Below are 18,400 nucleotides of genomic sequence, written 5' to 3'. Positions count from 1 at the left end.
CTTTCCAGTCAGCATGGACTGCTGAAAGTTTTGGGTCAGAGAAATCCTTCTGCTTTCAAATCTGATTTAACTTGGTAACGTTTAGGTCAGGAAATAGCCTGCGTATTTCTCTTATTTCTTTTGTAACCAGTTCTGACTTTTATGCCTTTACCGCTTATATTCACTTAAAATCTATCTTTCTTTAGTTAATAAACGTGTTTTATTCTTTTACCTAAACCAGTGTGTTTTGATTGAAGTGTTTGGGGAATCTCTACTCAGGTTAACAAAGGCTGGTGCATAATCATTCCCGTTGATGGAATAACGGACTTTTCACAAGCTTGCACTGTTATGGGGGTGGAGGTTCCTGAGCGGTGCCAGATGCACATTCCTGGGGCACCAGGCTGGGGAATTTGCCCTGTATGTAAGCTATTTGTGAGTGGCTGGGAGAGCATTCCTGCTAATGGCTGCATGTGAGCAGAACCTGGAGAGGCTGCTTGTCACTAGCAAAGCAGCATAAAAGGCACCCTGGGCTGGAGAGTTAAAGGGACCCAGTGGCTCAACAGTCCAGACTGTACCCTGGGGGATGTCAGCTGGCTTGCAGTCGGGTCCCTGCAGAGCAAACCAGTGCACATGGAGGACGTCAGCATTCACCCTTAGGGCAGGGGTAGCTCACTGGGTGGCAGCCAGCAGGTGTGCACAGAAAGCAGGAATCTTGAGGCTTTACTACGAGGGGTGTGGCTAGAACATCTCTGTGAGCCCTCCCTGCGGCCCTCAGCAGACAGACCCTCTGTTACCTACCCAGTTCCTCTCTGGGCAGGGATGAACCACGTCTGTGGCACCCCTAATCCTGCTGCCCTTTGGAGCCCAGGTATTTCCTTCCTAACTGTTACTATCACAGCCCAGTACGATCACTCCTAGCTTAGCTTGGCCCCAGTGGAAAGAACGGTGTGAATACAGAGAGACCAGTCCTGCCTCTGCCCTCAGCCCAGCAGGCTGGGTCCCTCACCTGGCTCTCCAGCTCGGCGAGGCGAGTCTGGGCACTCAGCAGCTCTGCCTGGTGCCCTGCTGCATTCTCCCTCAGCTGTGCCTGCAAAGCCACCAGCCTCTTCTCGTACTCACTGGCATTCAGCAAGCTCAGGGCCAGGGGCTCGGCCTGCAGGAGCTGCAAGGGGAGAGCACCGAGGGGTGGGGGAAACAAAACCAAGCCGTTTTAGAATGAAGAGTGGCAGAAGCACCCTGTCAGCCCAGCACGATGCAGTGTCCTCCTCTGCAGAAGCCACTCCCTGTCCTCACCTGCTGCGGCAATAGAACCTGCTGGAGAGGAGCTGCAGACATGGCAACCTGCAATCAAACAAGGAAAAGCTCAGCCACCTTCTCCTCCTAAATGGCCTCCACCCCTGTGGGGAACATCTTAACTCTACTGAGCCTGGGAAACCCCTACAATGGCTGTCATTAATTCTGGTCCTACTTTGCGCCCCTCCTCTAGGCTTGCCAATCCTTCTCTGGTCTTACCCCGCAGCAAATCTGGATCCTTTCTCCCAGAAGAATACCTCTCTATGAAACCTCCAAAGGCTCCTGTCCCAGAAGGCAGCATGGACAGGACAGGAGACTTCCCACCTGCCCCAGAGCAGGCAATGGAACAGACTCGGTGTTTAGTTTGGTCTTATTGCTTGAGATGGGCTCAGGAGTAATAGGATCAATTCCTTTTAATTAAAACACACCCACCCACAATGGAGGGCAGGAAATGAAAAGGACCTAGAAGGTCTAGCTTCAGCTTCTCAGTGAGGCTTAAAAGCTAAGTAAGGATTGCGAGACTCACTCTTTTTTAATAGCTTTGATAATTTCCCCTCTTAAATTGCTAAAAAATAAATACATTTTAAACACACACACACACACACACACACACCTACCTTTCACCTCAAAACTAAGAAAACCTGGCAATGTAAAACCCAATAATTAGCTAGAATCCAAGTCTCATTATTAATTACTACACTCACACGTGTATTCTGAGCACTGCCAGTCAAGGGCCTCAAAGCATTTTGTAAACACTAATTAAAACCTCACAGGACTCCTGGAAAGGAAGTAAGGGTGTGTTATTTCACCCCTTCTACTGCTGAAGCAATGGAGGCATGGAGAATATAAGTGACTTGCCCGAGGTCACATTACATAGCCAGTCAGTGAGACAGCAGAGAGCAGAACCCAGACTCCTGATTCCCACTTCTCTCCTGCATTTTAGCCATTGAAAAATGACTGTACAGGTAGGTGTGTATTATCCCCAATACACCATGGTCGGTGTTGTAGCATCACACACCTACCTGAGTTAGTGTGGGAAACCCCAGACCCTCTGGATGTCCTTGGAGAGAAGCTGTAGGTGGTGCAAATTCAACACATTTAACACTCAGACATGGCAGTGGATTTAGGCATTTTCAATGTAACGAGCAGTGAGACAGTAGCATTGGAAGCCTGGCAGGAATAAATGAAGCCCTTCCACATCTAACCATAGGAGTGCTGCTTCAGCATGAGGAGAACATGCTAGTGTCATAAGCCCTCCAGCCACTGAAGCAGTGGAGGGGGGTGGGGCACAGATACTCCAGACCACATGGGCAGAGTGGAGCCATGAGGGGCTGGAAGTCCTCTAGGCACTAAAGAAAGATGCATCTTTAATGAAACTCTTGGACCCCACAAGTGCCTCCTTGAATGCTTTATGCACATTCGTCCCTTCACCTGCCTTTCTACATCCCTGCCAAGGAACTGCCTGGGGCAGATTTCTACTCTGTGCATATGGACTGACACATGGCAGGTGCTCGATATGCAGCACTGGCTTGGTTTTCATCCACCACCACCCCCCAAATCACTAGAATCCACAAGTGCTCAGCACCTCTAGGAAATCAGGCTAGGACCCAGGCATGCAGTGCAGGTCCTGGCAGAGTCAGCAAGCTCTCCCCCTCTACCCCAAGGGCCACCATTTCTGCACTCCCCCCTCGAACTCCTTCCTGGTTGGCCAGTCTCATCATGGTGCTCACCCTCCAGACAGGAGGCAGATTATTGACCTCATGTGAGACTGAACCAGCTGTCATCACCCTCCATGCAGAAGCCCAGTGCGTTTCCTCTGCGACGGGCCAGCCCTCTGCCAGTACCGAGAGAAAGGGGCATCTGGCTCTCACCAGCATCTGGCTCCCACAGCCTGCACTGCTGCTCTTAAGTCACACAACTGACCACACGTATTTGCTTTGAACCCTTCACGTTATGTGCTCCTTCCAGGTTCCAACCCAACATCACCTGGCCACTTAAATGGGAAATACCTCCCATCCCCATTGGCTTTGACGTCATCCCTTTGACACATGACTGAGGCCACTGTCTGCTACTTCCCGACTGCATAATATCCAACCTCTTTTAATACAGAAGTACCTCAGCATTACGAACACCAGAGTTGCCAACTGACCGGTCAACCATACACCTCATTTGGAATAGGAAGTACATAATTGAGCAGCAGCAGAGACCAAAAAAACCCAAACACAAATACAGTACAGTACTGTATTAAATGTAAATTACTAAAAGTATAAAGGGAACGTTTAAAAAAAAGATTTGACAAGGTAAGGAAACTGTGTCTTGTGCTTACTTAATTTAAATTAAGATGGTTAAGAGCAGCATTTTTCTTCTGCATAGTGAAGTTTCAAGGCTGTGTTAAGTCAACGCTCACTTGTAAACTTTTGAAAGAACCATAATGTTTTGTTCATAGTTACGAACATTTCAGAGTTACGAACAACCTCCATTCCTGAGGAGTTTGTAACTCGGAGGTTCTACTGTAGATTTCATGGAGAAAAGTTACACATCTGAGCCAACAGGGGGCAGTGCTCTGTAACAGCTGGCACTGAGATGGGAATAACGGCGTGGCTGCAGATGGCTGACGGTTACCCACCTCCCCGCATCCTTGTGCTGCATGCTATGTGACGGGGTGGGTAGGTCAATGAGGGTGTGTCTTCACAGCAACTAGACACCCGCGGCGGGCCCACTTGGCTCAGGCTGTGAGGCTGTTTCATTGCAGGATCCTACAGCCTGGACTCCAGCCAGAGCCCAGATGTCTACACAGCACTGACACAGCCCTGCACCCAAGCCCTGCGAGCCTGAGTCGGCTGGCACAGGACAGCCGTGGGTTTTTCTTTGCTGTGTAGACATACTCTAAGGGGCTAACACCAGGATGCAAAGCGGTGAAGGGATGAGGTTGAATGTTTAGGTGGGGTAATCCAAGGAGGTGAGCGGACTGTGGAAGTGGAGGATGAAGAGCAGAGGTGACTGAGGAAGGCTGCTAGCGTGTCAAGGAAAGCATGACTGCACAGGTCTGGCCCTTCCTCAACACCAGAGGAGCCATGGAAAGAAGCTATGCCAGACACTAAACTAGCACCCATGGGCTGTAATTGGAGAGGACTCTGTCCACACTCAGAGATAGTGGGGGTGACAGGTGGCTGAGACCTGTCAGGATCTGACCCCTTCCCGCTGAGACAGAGAGAGAATATGAACGTGTGATCAGCCACACATCAATCTACCATTCATTTGTGGGACAAGCCTCCAAAGGTCCCTACAGACAGCACAGCAAACATGTTAGGGCTTTTTGGATTTCGTAATGAGACCTTTTTGATACACAATTCGGAAGTCTTGCTAGCTCCATCTTTTCCCCATTTTCATCTCACCTTCAAGGGCAATGATGCAGAGATCATTTCACTTTAAAAGATACAACTCTGTATTCCCCATCTTGGGAGAGAGAGTATAATTTGGGAATCCTCCAGGTTACACAATGTCTCTCTATGGCTCCTGATCACTCAGCTAGGTGCATCAGCAGTGTGTGTTGCCTCCCCAGTAGCTGGGCCGATTTGGGATGTGACACATACCTGCGTTACTGGTGTCTCCAGGAGGTGCCCCTTTCCTGGACTCAGATGTAAGAGATGAGGCTTGTTTCTGAGTGGTTAGCCATGGAACGGGATACCTGTGGGATGCATAGAGTAGATAAGTAACTAGGAATGCTGTTACAGCCCCACAGCAGGGCGTGTGTGGAAAGAGAGATTAAAGGGGTATTTTCCAGTTAACATGCATCGCTTTTGTAAGAAGAGAGTTTCACAAAACATCGATCAGCAGTTTTTTACAGCACCAGGCCTATGGATTCCTACATGCAGAGTCACAAAGGGGTGGTGTTCAAAGGTCAAAAGTTGGAGGTGTCAATCCAAGGTGATTTTTCTTTAAAACATATTGCACCCGATCTCACTGTTCATGGACATCGCAGATTTATAACAATCAAAAGCCACCACAAAGTTCTCTTCCTGCCTACCCTTATTCAGGGTGGACTGATTTAAATCAAAATGAAAGTATTTAAAACCATCCATTTATATCAGAGCAAGCAGGAAATTTTGATTTAAATAATTGATTTTAATCATGTTTTACATTTGTACTTCTTCGTTATTTTCCTAAAGAAAAGTTGATTCTCATTGGTTGGTAACCAAACATATTGAATTGCATAGGCTTGACTCTAAATTTGGTGCTTCTTTTTGCCACTCAGGAGGATGCACTAGATCTGTACACATTTAGTTAAGCAATTATATAGCTTACACTTACATTTATTCAGAGAGTCTTAATTTTTACATTTCTTTATTATCTTAGAAAATGGTGAATGATGCATTACTTATTTATTAGCTGATGATTAATTTTTTACTTGTGATTTGTATCAAGCTCTGTTTGGATGGAAATTTAAATTTAATTAAAAATGTACAAAACCAGAATTTTAATTGGTTTTAATTTAATAAAATGACCTTAAATGTGCTGGATACATAAGAATTTTTTTTTTTAAATCACAACATATTTTGCATTTCAAACTAACTAATTTATTAAACAAAGCAAGTATTATCTGTATTTAGTGAATTCAACTGATTGTTTCTGGTCACCATGTCCTGCAAGATTTTAGAACTAGTAGATCTCATTGTCTCAACACCTAGTTTTTATTCTTAGATTGAAAGAGGAAAACAAGTTTTCTGTTTTTTCAACTCCCAAAAGTTGAAAGTTTCTTAATTTTGAATGAATTAGTCATTGAATTAAACTAGTTGAATAATCTGAAATGAAGAAAATACTCTCTCTGCACATGCAGAAGAGGCTACACTGCTGTCAAAAGCTGGTTTAGCACTTCAACAAAGTTTGGTTCCATGAGCTTAGCCAGTGACTTCCACCAGTTCGGTGGTCTTTCTTTAAAATTTGACAACAAACATGTACTGCTTAATTCTGTTTGTATTTAATGTAAATGATTTTAATAAATTATAATAAGTTTAGGCATTAACATAAATGATCAGTTTCACATTTAATTTTAAATAAATGCGTATTTTTTAAAATAAACCTAACGTAAATCAAAAACATCTGATTTAAGTTTAAAAATCCGATTTATATAAAAAACCTATTTTTTTTAAATTGTTTTTTTATTTACCCCATTTCGACCCCCAACACTCTCCTGTCTGACACCATTTTAATTCATTTCAGCAGTTCCTGTTGAAAAGGCAGATTAGCAGGTATAGGTATAGTGAAGTCATACCCGGAGTCTTCCATCCTGGTGGACTTATCTTCTGGGATAGCAGACCACTGAGGTTCTCTCACAGAGGGAGCTGGCTGGCTGAAAACAAGAGTCACTTATATGAAAGAGCAAAGAATATTAATATAAATGGACAGCAAGGGGGCCACAATCCACCAGTGTCAGCTACAACTCTATCTTGCAACCTCAAAGACAATGAAGGTCTCCCTTCCGTCAAAAGCAATCTCCCCCTCCTAACAGAGCTATGGAAGTATTCAGCATTCACTTGGTTTGAAACATTTAAGCCTGATCTACACTACAGGAGTTAGGTCGATGTAAGGCAGCTTACTACATCAACCTAACTCTGTAAGCGTCTACACTACAATGTTGCTTCCGCCAATGTCAGTTGCCCACTACATCAACTTAATAACTCCATCTCCGCAAGAGTAGTAGTGCTTAGGTCGATGTAGTTAGGTCGATGCAGTGTCAGTGTAGACACTGTGCTGCTTACATCAGACTGTTCCGTCTGTCAGCCCCGGGCAGTGGGGCTCCAGCTGTCAGTGCCCCATGCTGACAGACTGAGCAAGCACTCCTAGTGAGGACACGCACCACCAACAGAAGGAGCTAGTGTGGACATACAAAACCGATTTAATTACTGCGGTGGCTCTGTGTCAACATCGATTAAATCAACTTAATTTCACAGTGTAGACTTGTCCTTAATTGCAAAGACTGAAGGAGCAAATGCACACAACAGTAAACTGTGACTACACACTACCAAGATACTTCATTTTTGTCTGACAGGCTCTTCCTAATTATAGCCATCAATCCTGCTTTGGGCAGCAAAAGCCATAGCCAATTTGTTCTCAGCCGTAACTCTACGTTCATGAAGATTTTGCCTGGGAATTTCCTTAGTTTTCTTATATTTGTCATGCTCGTTAATCTTATTATTTATATTACCATAGCTACTACACTCATATAACTGAAATAGGGTGGAGGGACTTTGCTTGTAACTTACAAGTTAAGAGCAAGAGTTATTGAATCAGAAAAAGGCAGAAGAGAAAACAGAACTGGTTTGAATTTTTGGTGGCTTCTGGATCGTTGACCCAGGCTTCCCGGAGTAAATCACTGTAGCCTTTACACAGTTACAATGGCAGCCTGCGTAATGTCCCTCGCAGCTGCAATGAAAGGCCGCACAGTCTGGACTCCGCATTGACCTGGAAACTGGGAAGTCCTATGCTCTTTTCCCACTTCTATTTTTGCCAACAAAAATAGTCACATTTGGGTGCCTAAAGTTAGGCCCTTAAACCTGGCCTGATTTTCAGAGGTGCTGAACCCTCGCGACCCCCAGTGAAGCCAGTGGGAGCTGCAGGAGCTCTACACTTCTGAAAAGCAGCCCACTGGCACGTCTTTACCTGGTAACAGTAACGGTGTCCACCTCGTCATCCTGTCTCAGGGAGCCCGAGGGCCCAGCCCTTTTCTCCTTGACCTTCCCCTGCAACTGGGATTTCTTTCGAGACAAGGCGTCGTTCAGCCAGCTATCCTCCTCCTCCTCCTCCTGTGGTCTGGGTTTCGCTGCTGCTTCCTCTGCAGCTGACTTTGTCCCAGGAAGGAGCTGGCTGGCTGGGCTGGGCTGCTTGGTGGCGGAGGACCTGGATGGCGTGTTCAAAGGGGCTGCCGCAGAACTACCTTTGGCGGCGTCCTTGGCTGGAGATGGAGGGTCCAAATCGATAAAGTCCTCGTCTTTCAAGCCCAGCCAGTCAGCGCCGGTCTTACTGCCTCGCATGGGGCTCGTGGTGGCTGGAGTGGTTGGTTTGGACCTTTGGTCCATGTTCAGTTCATGGATATTCTCGGCTGAAAACCTGCAACGGGAGCGAGAGACAGACACACAAAGCTGAGAGTGTTAGGACTTCGGCAGCTCCCTGCTGGGAGGCAGCACGGCCCGGTGATTACTGTGGCAAAAGACACAGGCGGGCCTCATATACAAAGACATACCTGACAGACTGTCGTCTTGACTGCCGGCCCTCGGGTGTGGAGGCCAGGGTGGGCTGGTAGGCCCCGAAGGTGAAATCCTCATCGCCCCAAAGGGTTTCCTTATCTGTTTAGAGACGTGGAGACTAAAGTCGGTCCCCAGGAGGCAAGCAGGCTGCATCACCACCCACTCCCATGCTCTCGTTTGGGAGTTTCACTGTAATTCGCTTAGGCCCTGCCGACACTAGAAAAGTTTGGCTGTTCTAGCTATACTGGTATTGTTATGCTGGCAAACCAGTACGGAACATACCCCATGCCCACACCCTACTGCAACTATCTCATGCCCACACCCTACTGCAACTATCTCGGTCCTGTAAGGTATCATTTGAAGGCTCATAATTTGCTAGTCAATGCTGTCTTGATAAAATATGCATGGCAACATTGTATGGGAAGTTATCAGATTTCCCTGTAAGCTGTTAACAACACACGTTCCAGCTGAGGTTAGCAAACAGCTCTGTCTCAAACAAAGGAATGCGTGTTCTGCTTAATTTGCATTTAAGCAATCAACAGAGTCATCAAGCAGGAAGAGAGACAAAGGGAGTTTCAAACAGGTGGGGAAAACCAGCAGGAAATATCCTTACATGTAGACACTCTGTCTCCTGAATCTCAGCAGGAAATGTTTTCCAAGAGGGGGATTGACACTATAAAAAGGAGGAATAAGCGCCCGAGGTACCCTTTCCTCTCTGCTCATCGATTCACCGCACAAGAAGGGACAAAGTAAGCAGCCATTAAACGGAAGAAGGGGTCCTGGCCTACAAAGTTTGGCCAGTAAGACTATTGAGCGCATGTGGCGAGAAAAACTTTGCTTTGAATTTAACACAGGTTGTTCGGTTAGGCACTAGTTGCGTTTTATCTTTACTTTTCATGTAACCATTTCTGGCTTCTATGCCTCGTTACTTTATTCACTGAAAATCTCTCTCTTTGTAGTTAATACATTTGTTTTACTGGTTTATCTAATCCAGTGTGTTTAAACAGAAGTGTCTGAAAAGCTATTTGAAATAATAAGCTGGCATATTATCATCTTAAAGCGTTAAAGGACTTAATACACATGTATTGTCCAGGAGTGGGTTGGGCAGCATGGGACATACATTTCTAGGGAAAAATCGAAGACTGGGAGTGAGTTGGGGTCACCCTGTACTATACCCAAGGCTGGTATGAGCCCAGATGTGGCTGTTTGGCTGCAGCTCACAGACGCAGATGGGAGTAACTTACATGCCGGCGGCTGTTTGGGAGCACTCCAGCCTGGAGGCGACAGCAGCAATGCAATGTGAATGGCACGCCAGGTAAGAGAGCAGGGGTGACACAGCTATTCATTAGTCTAGATTATACCCTGGGTAGGTCACACCCTCCCAGTGTGAATGCAGATCTACAGTCACGAAAGTGCTTTTCCTGGTATAGCTTATACTGGTTCCCCGAGCAAAATACGCTATGCCAGCAAAAGCACTTTTATGCTGCTATAACTGTGTCTACACTAGGACTATTACCAGTATAGCAACGTCGCAAAAAATTGCCACCCTTCACAGTGTTGCTAAACCAGCAGGTTTCTGGCCTTACTCACCAGGATGCTGTTGGTATTTTGTATCCAGTTTGAACTCCTTGCGTTCTCCCGTGATCGGTCTCTCCAGGAGTTTGGCTGCAGTCCCATTGCCCAACAACTCCTCCAGCTTGGAGCGGGCAGGGCGGGGCTCTTCCCTGCCAGAGAGCAAAAAGAGTTACAAGTGTCTAGGTGGGGGCGGAAATCATTGAAGCACCGTCTGTCTCCCTATGCGGGCAAATGAGGCTGCGCTGAGGAGCTGACGTGGGAGTGGCTGCAGACTCATTCCGGCCGTCCTGCAATGGGTCAGCATTGGAAATATTTCCTTGCAACTATAAGGGGTAGAAATTTAATTTCATAGATATTTAATTTCAGCTCTCAGTCTGAGCTGCTTCTGCTTCTGGTTCTTTTTTTATTTTTTTTAATACCTATATATCTATGAAATTAAATTTCTAGCCCTTATAGTTGCAAGGAAATATTTCCAATGCTGACCCATTGCAGGACGGCCGGAATGAGTCTGCAGCCAGCTAGCCTGAAACAATAGCTCTGAAGGGTGAGATTTGCTCCATCTCAACAGGGTGTTACTTAGACTGGAAGTTCTTTGGGGCAGGGGCTGTCCTTTTGTGCTGTGTTTGTACAGCACCTGACACAATGGGGTCCTGGGCCACCATAAGTGAGGTTCCTAGATGCGACTGCAATATAAATAATTGACAATCACAACAGTTTACATGGGAACAAAGTTAACTATTTCATCGCTGCTCATTTTAGTAGAACTGGATATGTGATCAGAGCTTCGGTACCGTGCCCCTCCTTCTCCCTTCCCCCTGTGTCCATGGCTTCGGTCCTGTCTGCACAACAAGCGCTACAACGGCACAGCTGTAGTGCTGCAACAAAGCTGCTGTAGCGCAGACGCTTCCTATGCTGAGGGAAGGGGTTTTCGGTCAGTGTAGCTAATCCAGCTCTCGGAGAGGCAGTAGCTAGGTCTCTTGCTGAGCTAGCTGTGCCTACAGCAGGGGTTGGGTCAACCTAACTACGGTGCTCAGGGGATGAAATTTTTCATAGCCCTGAGGGACGTTGCTAGGTTGATCTAATTTTTAAGTGCAGACCTGGCCTTCGAGACCACTCCAGCGACACAGAATAGTCATAGCAGTGATTCAGCTCAAGTGATTCATGCCCACGTAGCTCTGGGGTAACAAAGTACTTGTAATATTCTTCTGCTCTTTTTCAATCCCAGGCACTTAATGCCTGAACCCCAGCGTGACTAGCTCATGAGTCACTCTGTACTTCATTTCCTAGCAACTCCTTACTCTTCTCCTTTCCTCTCCTGCTTCAGCTCTCCCCTCGGACTCTCGCCAAACCCCAGCGCGTCCATCAGGTCATCCCCATCATCTTCAAATGTCAGCTCCTCCCTCCTCCGCACGGGAGCATGGCCAGGAGCCGAGGAGAGAGAGATCCCTGTTAAACGGAAGGAAGATCTTTCTTAGCAGAGGCCCCTGGGTCTACAGCACTAGTTGAAATCACACATGACGCTCGTCCCATTGTTGGGATCTGTCATAGGTTTATTCCCCACTTTGAACTTTAGCATTCACAAGATGGGGACCTGCATGGACTCCTCTAAACTAAAATCCTAGTTTAGATTTGGTTCTCGCTGCCACCAGTCAAGTTTTAAGTGTCTGACACACTCCCTGATACCCCAAAAACTTCCCCTGGGGAACACAGATCCAAACACCTTGAATCTCAACACAAAGGGAAATAATCCATTTCCCTCCTCCCCTCTCCTAGTACTTAGGAGAGAGACCTGGATTCAAACTCCTTGAATCAAACAAAGAGGGATTCACTTTTTCCCCCTCCCCTTCCCCTGAAAATCCAAACAAGGGAAGAAATCAATCAAGTTCTAAAAAAGAAAATATTTTATTAAAGAAAGAAAAAAAAATACACTATCTCTGTATTACCAGGATGCAAAAATACAGGGTCTAACTTATAAACCTGGAGAGGCTCTCCCCGCCCCCTTTCTCAGAATAATCAAAGTAACAGCAAACAGAAATAAAGATACTTCTCCAGCAAACACACAATTGCAAATGTAGAAATCAAATTATAAGACTAATTCGCCTTTCTAATACTCACTATACTGAATAGTAGGAAATACTCCAGGAGAACTTGGAGACACGTCTGGCCTCTCTTAGATCCAAAGAGAGCACACAACTCAAACAAAGAACACAGACAAAAGCCTTCCCTCCACAGAGATTTGAAATTATCCTGTCCCTTGATTGATCCTCTGGTCAGGTGTTCATCAGGTTACTGAGCTTGTTAACCCTTTACAGGTAAAAGAGACTTTAACCCTTAACTATCTGTTTATGACACGCCCCCCAAATCGCAGACAGTGGGGGAACCACACTGGCGGTGATTTCCTCCTAGAACGTTAAAATAAACAGATTAATAAAACACATGCACTATTACATATACTACTAAGTATGTAAACAACAAGATATTTGACATTTAAGAACACTTTTTAACCATGTGACCGGACATACTTGGCAACGTCCTTGCCCATCCCCTCCCAGTGGAAGGGCTTCCCCAACCTGTCCTTGGTTCTGTTCACCCCAGAATGACCACTGGGATGATCATGGGCCAAGCTTAAGAGCTTTTCCTGGTACTTAGTTGGAACTACCAACGGTTTTTGAGGATGCCAGCCTTCCTGGTGTCCACCAGAAAGAATCTCCTTATATAAAAGTCCTTGTTTTACAACAAACTGGGATCGGGTAGAAGAGCTGAGAGGCGGTGGGTTGCTCCATGCCGCCGCCCAAGCTTCCTTAAGGCTGTCATCTGCTTCCTGCTCAGTCTGGAACTGTTCCCTTGAGGCTGGAGACACCAGTTCCTCCTTAGACTGTGGACTTGGGCTTGGTCCCTCTGGAAGCGATGTAGGTGATGAGGTTGTTTCCGTTGACTGTGGACCGCTCTCCGCTGGTGCACAAGGTGATATTTCAGGCTCTGACTGAGCCTCTTGGTTAGGGTTGTCTGCTGTTTCTGCCAGTTCAGGCCCGCTGGCGCCCTCTGGCGATGGGGTTGGCGACGGGTTTGCAAGCGCTGGCGTCAGTGCCGGCAATGGTTCTGCCGCTGGTTGCTCTTCCAGTTCCGGTTCTGGGACTGGATGTACTATGGCTGCTTAGTTGTTGGCATGGGCTCCGGTTCCACCACCCCTGTCTGGGTCTCTGGTAACACAGACGGAGTCCTGGTGGACGGCTCAGGAACAGGGATGGGAGTGGAAGCTTGTTTGGCCTGACTGCGGGTGACCACTCCCCCCCTCTTGGCCAGCTCCACATGGTTGGCCAAGTCCTCCCCCAATAACATGGGGATGGAATAATTGTCATAGACAGCAAAAGTCCACTTTCCTGACCAGTCCTTGTACTGGTCTTCAGGGATGCTGTACCCATGGCAGGTCCTTTCAAAAATTTTCAAGAAGGCCTCAGTGTCCTCACCTGCCATGTAGGTGGGAAATTTCTTGGGATGGGGAACAGTGCCTGGAGAAGGATTGTTAGGGTTGGCTGGAACATGTGGGTTAGCTCTTGCTAATTCCAGGGCCTGCTGGTGGGCCTCCCTCTGGAGCTCCAACGCCCTCCTGTGGTCAGCCTCTTTCTTCTCCATCTCTCTCCTGTGGTCAGCCTCTTGCTTCTCCATCCTTTTTTTGTGGTCAGCCTCTGCCCTGGCCGTTTCTGCCTTCTCATCTGTCTTTGATGTGCTTTCTCCTTTTCATTTGCTTGCAGCCTGGCCAGTTGCAGTTTGTTAACTGTTTCACTGGTACTCATGTTTGTGCTTTCTGGTGCTGGCCACACCCCTCTGCAGTCAGTGAACTGACTATGTTGCTTGGTTCAGTTGCTTGGTTTACAAATTCCTACCCTTTCTATTCACGACTGAATAAAAAGAAACAAAACTTTTCATTTGCAAATGGTGTTTTACTGACTGTTTGCTGGCTCACAAGAAACTAGAAAATCTGGTTTGGTAACTTATCTCTAGTAATCTGCTAATGCCCTCTCAGTGGGGGTCCTTCCTAACAAAGCCTGTTAGAAAACCTTACACCTCCAGCCCAGCTAGAAACTCCTTCTAACAATACCTTGTTAGAAACTGAATACCTCTACCCCCGCCTCTTCACAGGCTGCCTCCCTGCTCTAGAGGGAAAGAATAGCTCTCAATGGCTTCTGGCTCTTAATACATCCCACCACTGCCTACCATGTCATAGGTTTATTCCCCACTTTGAACTTTAGCGTTCACAAGATGGGGACCTGCATGGACTCCTCTAAACTAAAATCCTAGTTTAGATCTGGTTCTCGCTGCCACCAGTCAAGTTTTAAGTGTCTGACACACTCCCTGTTCCCCCAAAAACTTCCCCTGGGGAACACAGATCCAAACACCTTGAATCTCAACACAAAGGGAAATAATCCATTTCCCTCCTCCCCTCTCCTAGTCCTTGGGAAAAATACCTTGATTCAAACTCCTTGAATCAAACAAAGAGGGATTCACTTTTTCCCCCTCCCCTTCCCCTGAAAATCCAAACAAGGGAAGAAATCAATCAAGTTCTAAAAAAGAAAAGATTTTATTAAAGAAAGAAAAAAAATACACTATCTCTGTATTACCAGGATGCAAAAATACAGGGTCTAACTTATAAACCTGGAGAGGCTCTCCCCCCGCCCCTCCTTTCTCAGAATAATCAAAGTAACAGCAAACAGAAATAAAGATATTTCTCCAGCAAACACACAATTGCAAATGTAGAAATCAAATTATAAGACTAATTCGCCTTTCTAATACTCACTATACTGAATAGTAGGAAATACTCCAGGAGAACTTGGAGACATGTCTGGCCTCTCTTAGATCCAAAGAGAGCACACAACTCAAACAAAGAACACAGACAAAAGCCTTCCCTCCACAGAGATTTGAAATTATCCTGTCCCTTGATTGGTCCTCTGGTCAGGTGTTCATCAGGTTACTGAGCTTGTTAACCCTTTACAGGTAAAAGAGACTTTAACCCTTAACTGTTTATGGCAGGATCTTTGATGCCATCACCCGTAAATGGTTCTTTTGCAGCCAAAGAACAAATCACTGGGAAGCGACAAAGCATTAGTGCTCTGCTTTGCTGCACACACTCTTGCTCTTTTGTAAAATGCATCTTTGGATGAATTTGGTGACCATTAGCACGGAGACGTTATTTAGCACTTGCCAGCGCTGAGGATGTTACAGGCTCTCAATCCTGCTTTGTAGGATTCCTGCTACCCCAGTCTGCCCCAAGCCCTACCAACGCATCTCAGACCTATGGCAGCCCCGGCTATTCCAGACTTTGTTTCCACGCTCCCAGCACCTCCCGCTATACTAGTCCTGGATGTTCCCCTCTTTCCCAGCTGCTCTACCACCAGAACCCCAGCTTGACCTGCAGTGCCCTCACTATCTCAATCCTGGGCCACCCCAGAGATACCAAATATGCCTTGATTAAAAATCCATTAAGGGTGAGACTAAAGCTAGGATTTGAATCCAAGTCCACAGAGGTGAAAGGTCAGTTCATGAATCTACTGTGCTGCTTGTTGATAGTGAGAATGTCTGATACCCAGGGAGTCCCCATACAATTGACAGGTCAGTGATTTAAAAGGTGGGAAAAGCAGGGTGTTCGTGCTACTGAAGCAAATTACGGAGAAGCCCAAACTAGTTCTGTGGAGAGAGTATAATTCTAGCATGACTCCATACCTTTGGCTGGTCCAGTATGTCTTTCAGGGCTACTTTTGGTGCCTGTTGGAGGTAACTTCTTAGCAGCATCTTCCTCCTCATCTGATAAAAGCCCTGCCAAAGGATCATCTAAATCTGGCAATCAGCCCACGGGAATAAAAGGGGTAAAACAATTGGCATTTGGAAACTGTCTTCTTGGAGCTGGACTATCTGCAAAGAGCTAAATATCGAGACCACCATCTATAACTGGGGATTCTGCATGAGCCAGATCTTGCTCCTGTTGGAGTCACTGGTAAAATCCAATGGGTCCTTGTGTTTGTATTAGTGCTTGAGAGCGAACTCCTCCTAGGGGTACCTGGAGTTGCAGGTTGAGCTATATTGTCATTGGGAAAGACAGTTTAGCCTATTTTTGCCATAAAGTCTTGGATCTCTCCTATGACCTCAATGTCAATGTCATGTGAATTTGGACAGTCTCAAAATGCCTATTTCTTGGATGGCAGCTTCCACTGGTGATAAAACACAGCTGTGAATTCAGATTCTGCAAGGATCCCATTATATCTGAATCTCTCTGGATTTGGGTGACCTCCAGTATCTCAAGAGTTCTATGTATGTTCATGATTTTCTACCCTATTGTCTTCCCTTAAGGATCATTTATGGGGCTGAAATCACTTGAGATTGGGCCCTCTGTTTGCATTTGCCCTGTCCAGGGATGGAAATGCCACGAGGCCAGTTCTCACATTATCTCAGCCCCATAGACAGCCTGATCCAAAGCCCAGTGAAGTCACTGGGATTCTTTCCACTGATTTCAGTAGGCCTTAGAACAGGGAGCATAGCCTCCTGGTTAAAGCATAGGACTGGAAAAATAAGGAGACACGGATTCTATTTCCAGGTGCTGCACCTCAGTTTTACCATCTATAAAGCTGGTATAATACCTACCTAGCTCACAGGGGTGGGGGGCATTTAAATTATTAATGCTTGTCAAGCACTATACTTCTATAAAACTTTCTATACAAAGATCTCCCTGTGTTACACAGATCATCATTTAAAAAGACATGTGACAATATAACCCTAAATACGGCACTCCCAGGAATCCCATTCAAAGACCAGAGCCCACCCATACACCCCACTATAGGATATTTTTTAAGCCAGGTTCCCTATTCTCTTACGTGTTTGCTTTTTAGACTCATCCTCGTCGTCTAAAGAGAAATGGGAGAGAGAAGATGCAAGGCAGAGTAATGAACTGAAGCCAAATTCACAGCCCCACATTCCTTTACCTCTGTGGCATGTTTTTTCGCGTTACCATGACAAGCTGCTGTAGAGTTCTTTCTACCTTATGTTCCCCTCATATACATTTGGCAGCGAGATTTACGTGAATTTAGTGCTGGAGAGTGGTGCCTAGAGAACATGTATGGCAGGGGTCAGCAACCTTTCAGCAGTGCTGTGCCGAGTCTTCATTTATTCACTCTGATTTAAGGTTCCACGTGCCAGTAATACATTTTAACGTTTTTAGAAGGTCTCTTTCTATAAGTCTATCACATACAACTAAACTATTGTTGTATGTAAAGTAAATAAGATTTTTTAAATGTTTAAGAAACTTCATTTAAAATTAAATTAAAATGCAGAGCCCCCCGGATTGTGTCCAGGACTCAGGCAGCGTGAGTGCCGCTGAAAATCAGCGCGTGTGCCGCCTTCGGCACGCCTGCCATAGGTTGCCGACCCCTGATGTATGAGATTCTCACATTGCCCCATGAGCCAAGTTTGTCTCAACCCCGACCTGTAGAGGGCACCGCTGGGCATGAGAAGGTACTCGGTGTTCATGGCCCATGTAGTCCTTGGCCTCTCTACCAATCCTAGTGTTGATTTTTGTGCTATGGACACATTAGGAACGGCAGTAGGAGATCAGCCACTCATTTCCCACAGGTCACCCTCATCGCACTTTGAGCTGGAGGAGGGTTAAACTGGTGAGCTAGAGGAGAAAGACTCTGTCTGTGCCCTGTTACCCCTTGACTCTTGCAGCAAACTTATCCTTAAAGGAGATGAAGAGCTATTAGTTTCCCAGTGAATTAAAGGCGAGAGTCAAGCCGTGAGAGCTGAGAGTGCACAACTGTACCCGCCCAAATCCTACCTTCAAAGGAAAACTTCTTGTACTGCCGCTGGGGGGTGGTGGGAGTGGAGAGAGGTTTCTTTTCAATTCCAGTGGCAGACTCTCCTACAAAAACCATCAGATAGGGGGGTTTGCGGACAGACAGGCAGAGCCTCTTCACTGTCCATGCTCTCTCCCCCCCCCCCCCCACGTATGGAAATAATCTATTCAGAGCAAATACAGGTTTAACCTTTCCAGCTAGGAGCCTATTTTACTCTCTCATGCACACAACAAGACAATTCCCCGAGGGATTCAAGGGGTGGAATATCTTTGGCGAGGGCTCTTCATGCAAACATCTCCCCTCTTGTGGTGTTCTGATCCTTAGTTTGTAGATGGATCCTTTATAACCAGTGAGGCCAAAAACCTGGCCACCAACTTGGGTAACGCTCTGCTGTGAGGCTGAATGCGGCAGCTCCAGTCCGTCTCTCACTATAATCTGTGCCTCCAGCTGTCTCTACAGTAGGTTGCA

General features: G+C 46.3%; 1 protein-coding gene across 6 annotated transcripts in view; it reads right to left on the bottom strand.

Moving 5' to 3' along the window:
• The window catches only part of LOC120383361 (39S ribosomal protein L38, mitochondrial-like), a 50,118-nt gene that overhangs the window by 23,597 nt on the left and 8,121 nt on the right, over window positions 1-18,400 (bottom strand). For 5 of the 6 annotated variants that reach the window (XR_005588430.1, XM_039501409.1, XM_039501408.1 and 2 more), the window contains exons 9-19: window positions 17,914-17,997; window positions 15,810-15,923; window positions 11,390-11,537; window positions 10,107-10,240; window positions 8,513-8,615; window positions 7,933-8,379; window positions 6,545-6,622; window positions 4,866-4,960; window positions 2,295-2,344; window positions 1,273-1,320; window positions 986-1,141 (exon numbers count right to left, since the gene is read on the bottom strand). Coding sequence is in view for 5 of the 6 variants with exons in the window: in XM_039501409.1 (XP_039357343.1) it covers window positions 986-1,141; window positions 1,273-1,320; window positions 2,295-2,344; window positions 4,866-4,960; window positions 6,545-6,622; window positions 7,933-8,379; window positions 8,513-8,615; window positions 10,107-10,240; window positions 11,390-11,537; window positions 15,810-15,923; window positions 17,914-17,997 (1,457 nt within the window). In the remaining variant the exon portion in view is untranslated. The remainder of the gene's footprint in view (window positions 1-985; window positions 1,142-1,272; window positions 1,321-2,294; window positions 2,345-4,865; window positions 4,961-6,544; window positions 6,623-7,932; window positions 8,380-8,512; window positions 8,616-10,106; window positions 10,241-11,389; window positions 11,538-15,809; window positions 15,924-17,913; window positions 17,998-18,400) is intronic. The other variant, XM_039501412.1, reaches the window with a different exon arrangement.

Source organism: Mauremys reevesii, linkage group 15 (genome assembly GCF_016161935.1).
Source record: "Mauremys reevesii isolate NIE-2019 linkage group 15, ASM1616193v1, whole genome shotgun sequence".
Lineage (NCBI taxonomy): Eukaryota > Metazoa > Chordata > Testudines > Geoemydidae > Mauremys > Mauremys reevesii.
This window is presented reverse-complemented; position numbering and strand designations above follow the sequence as displayed.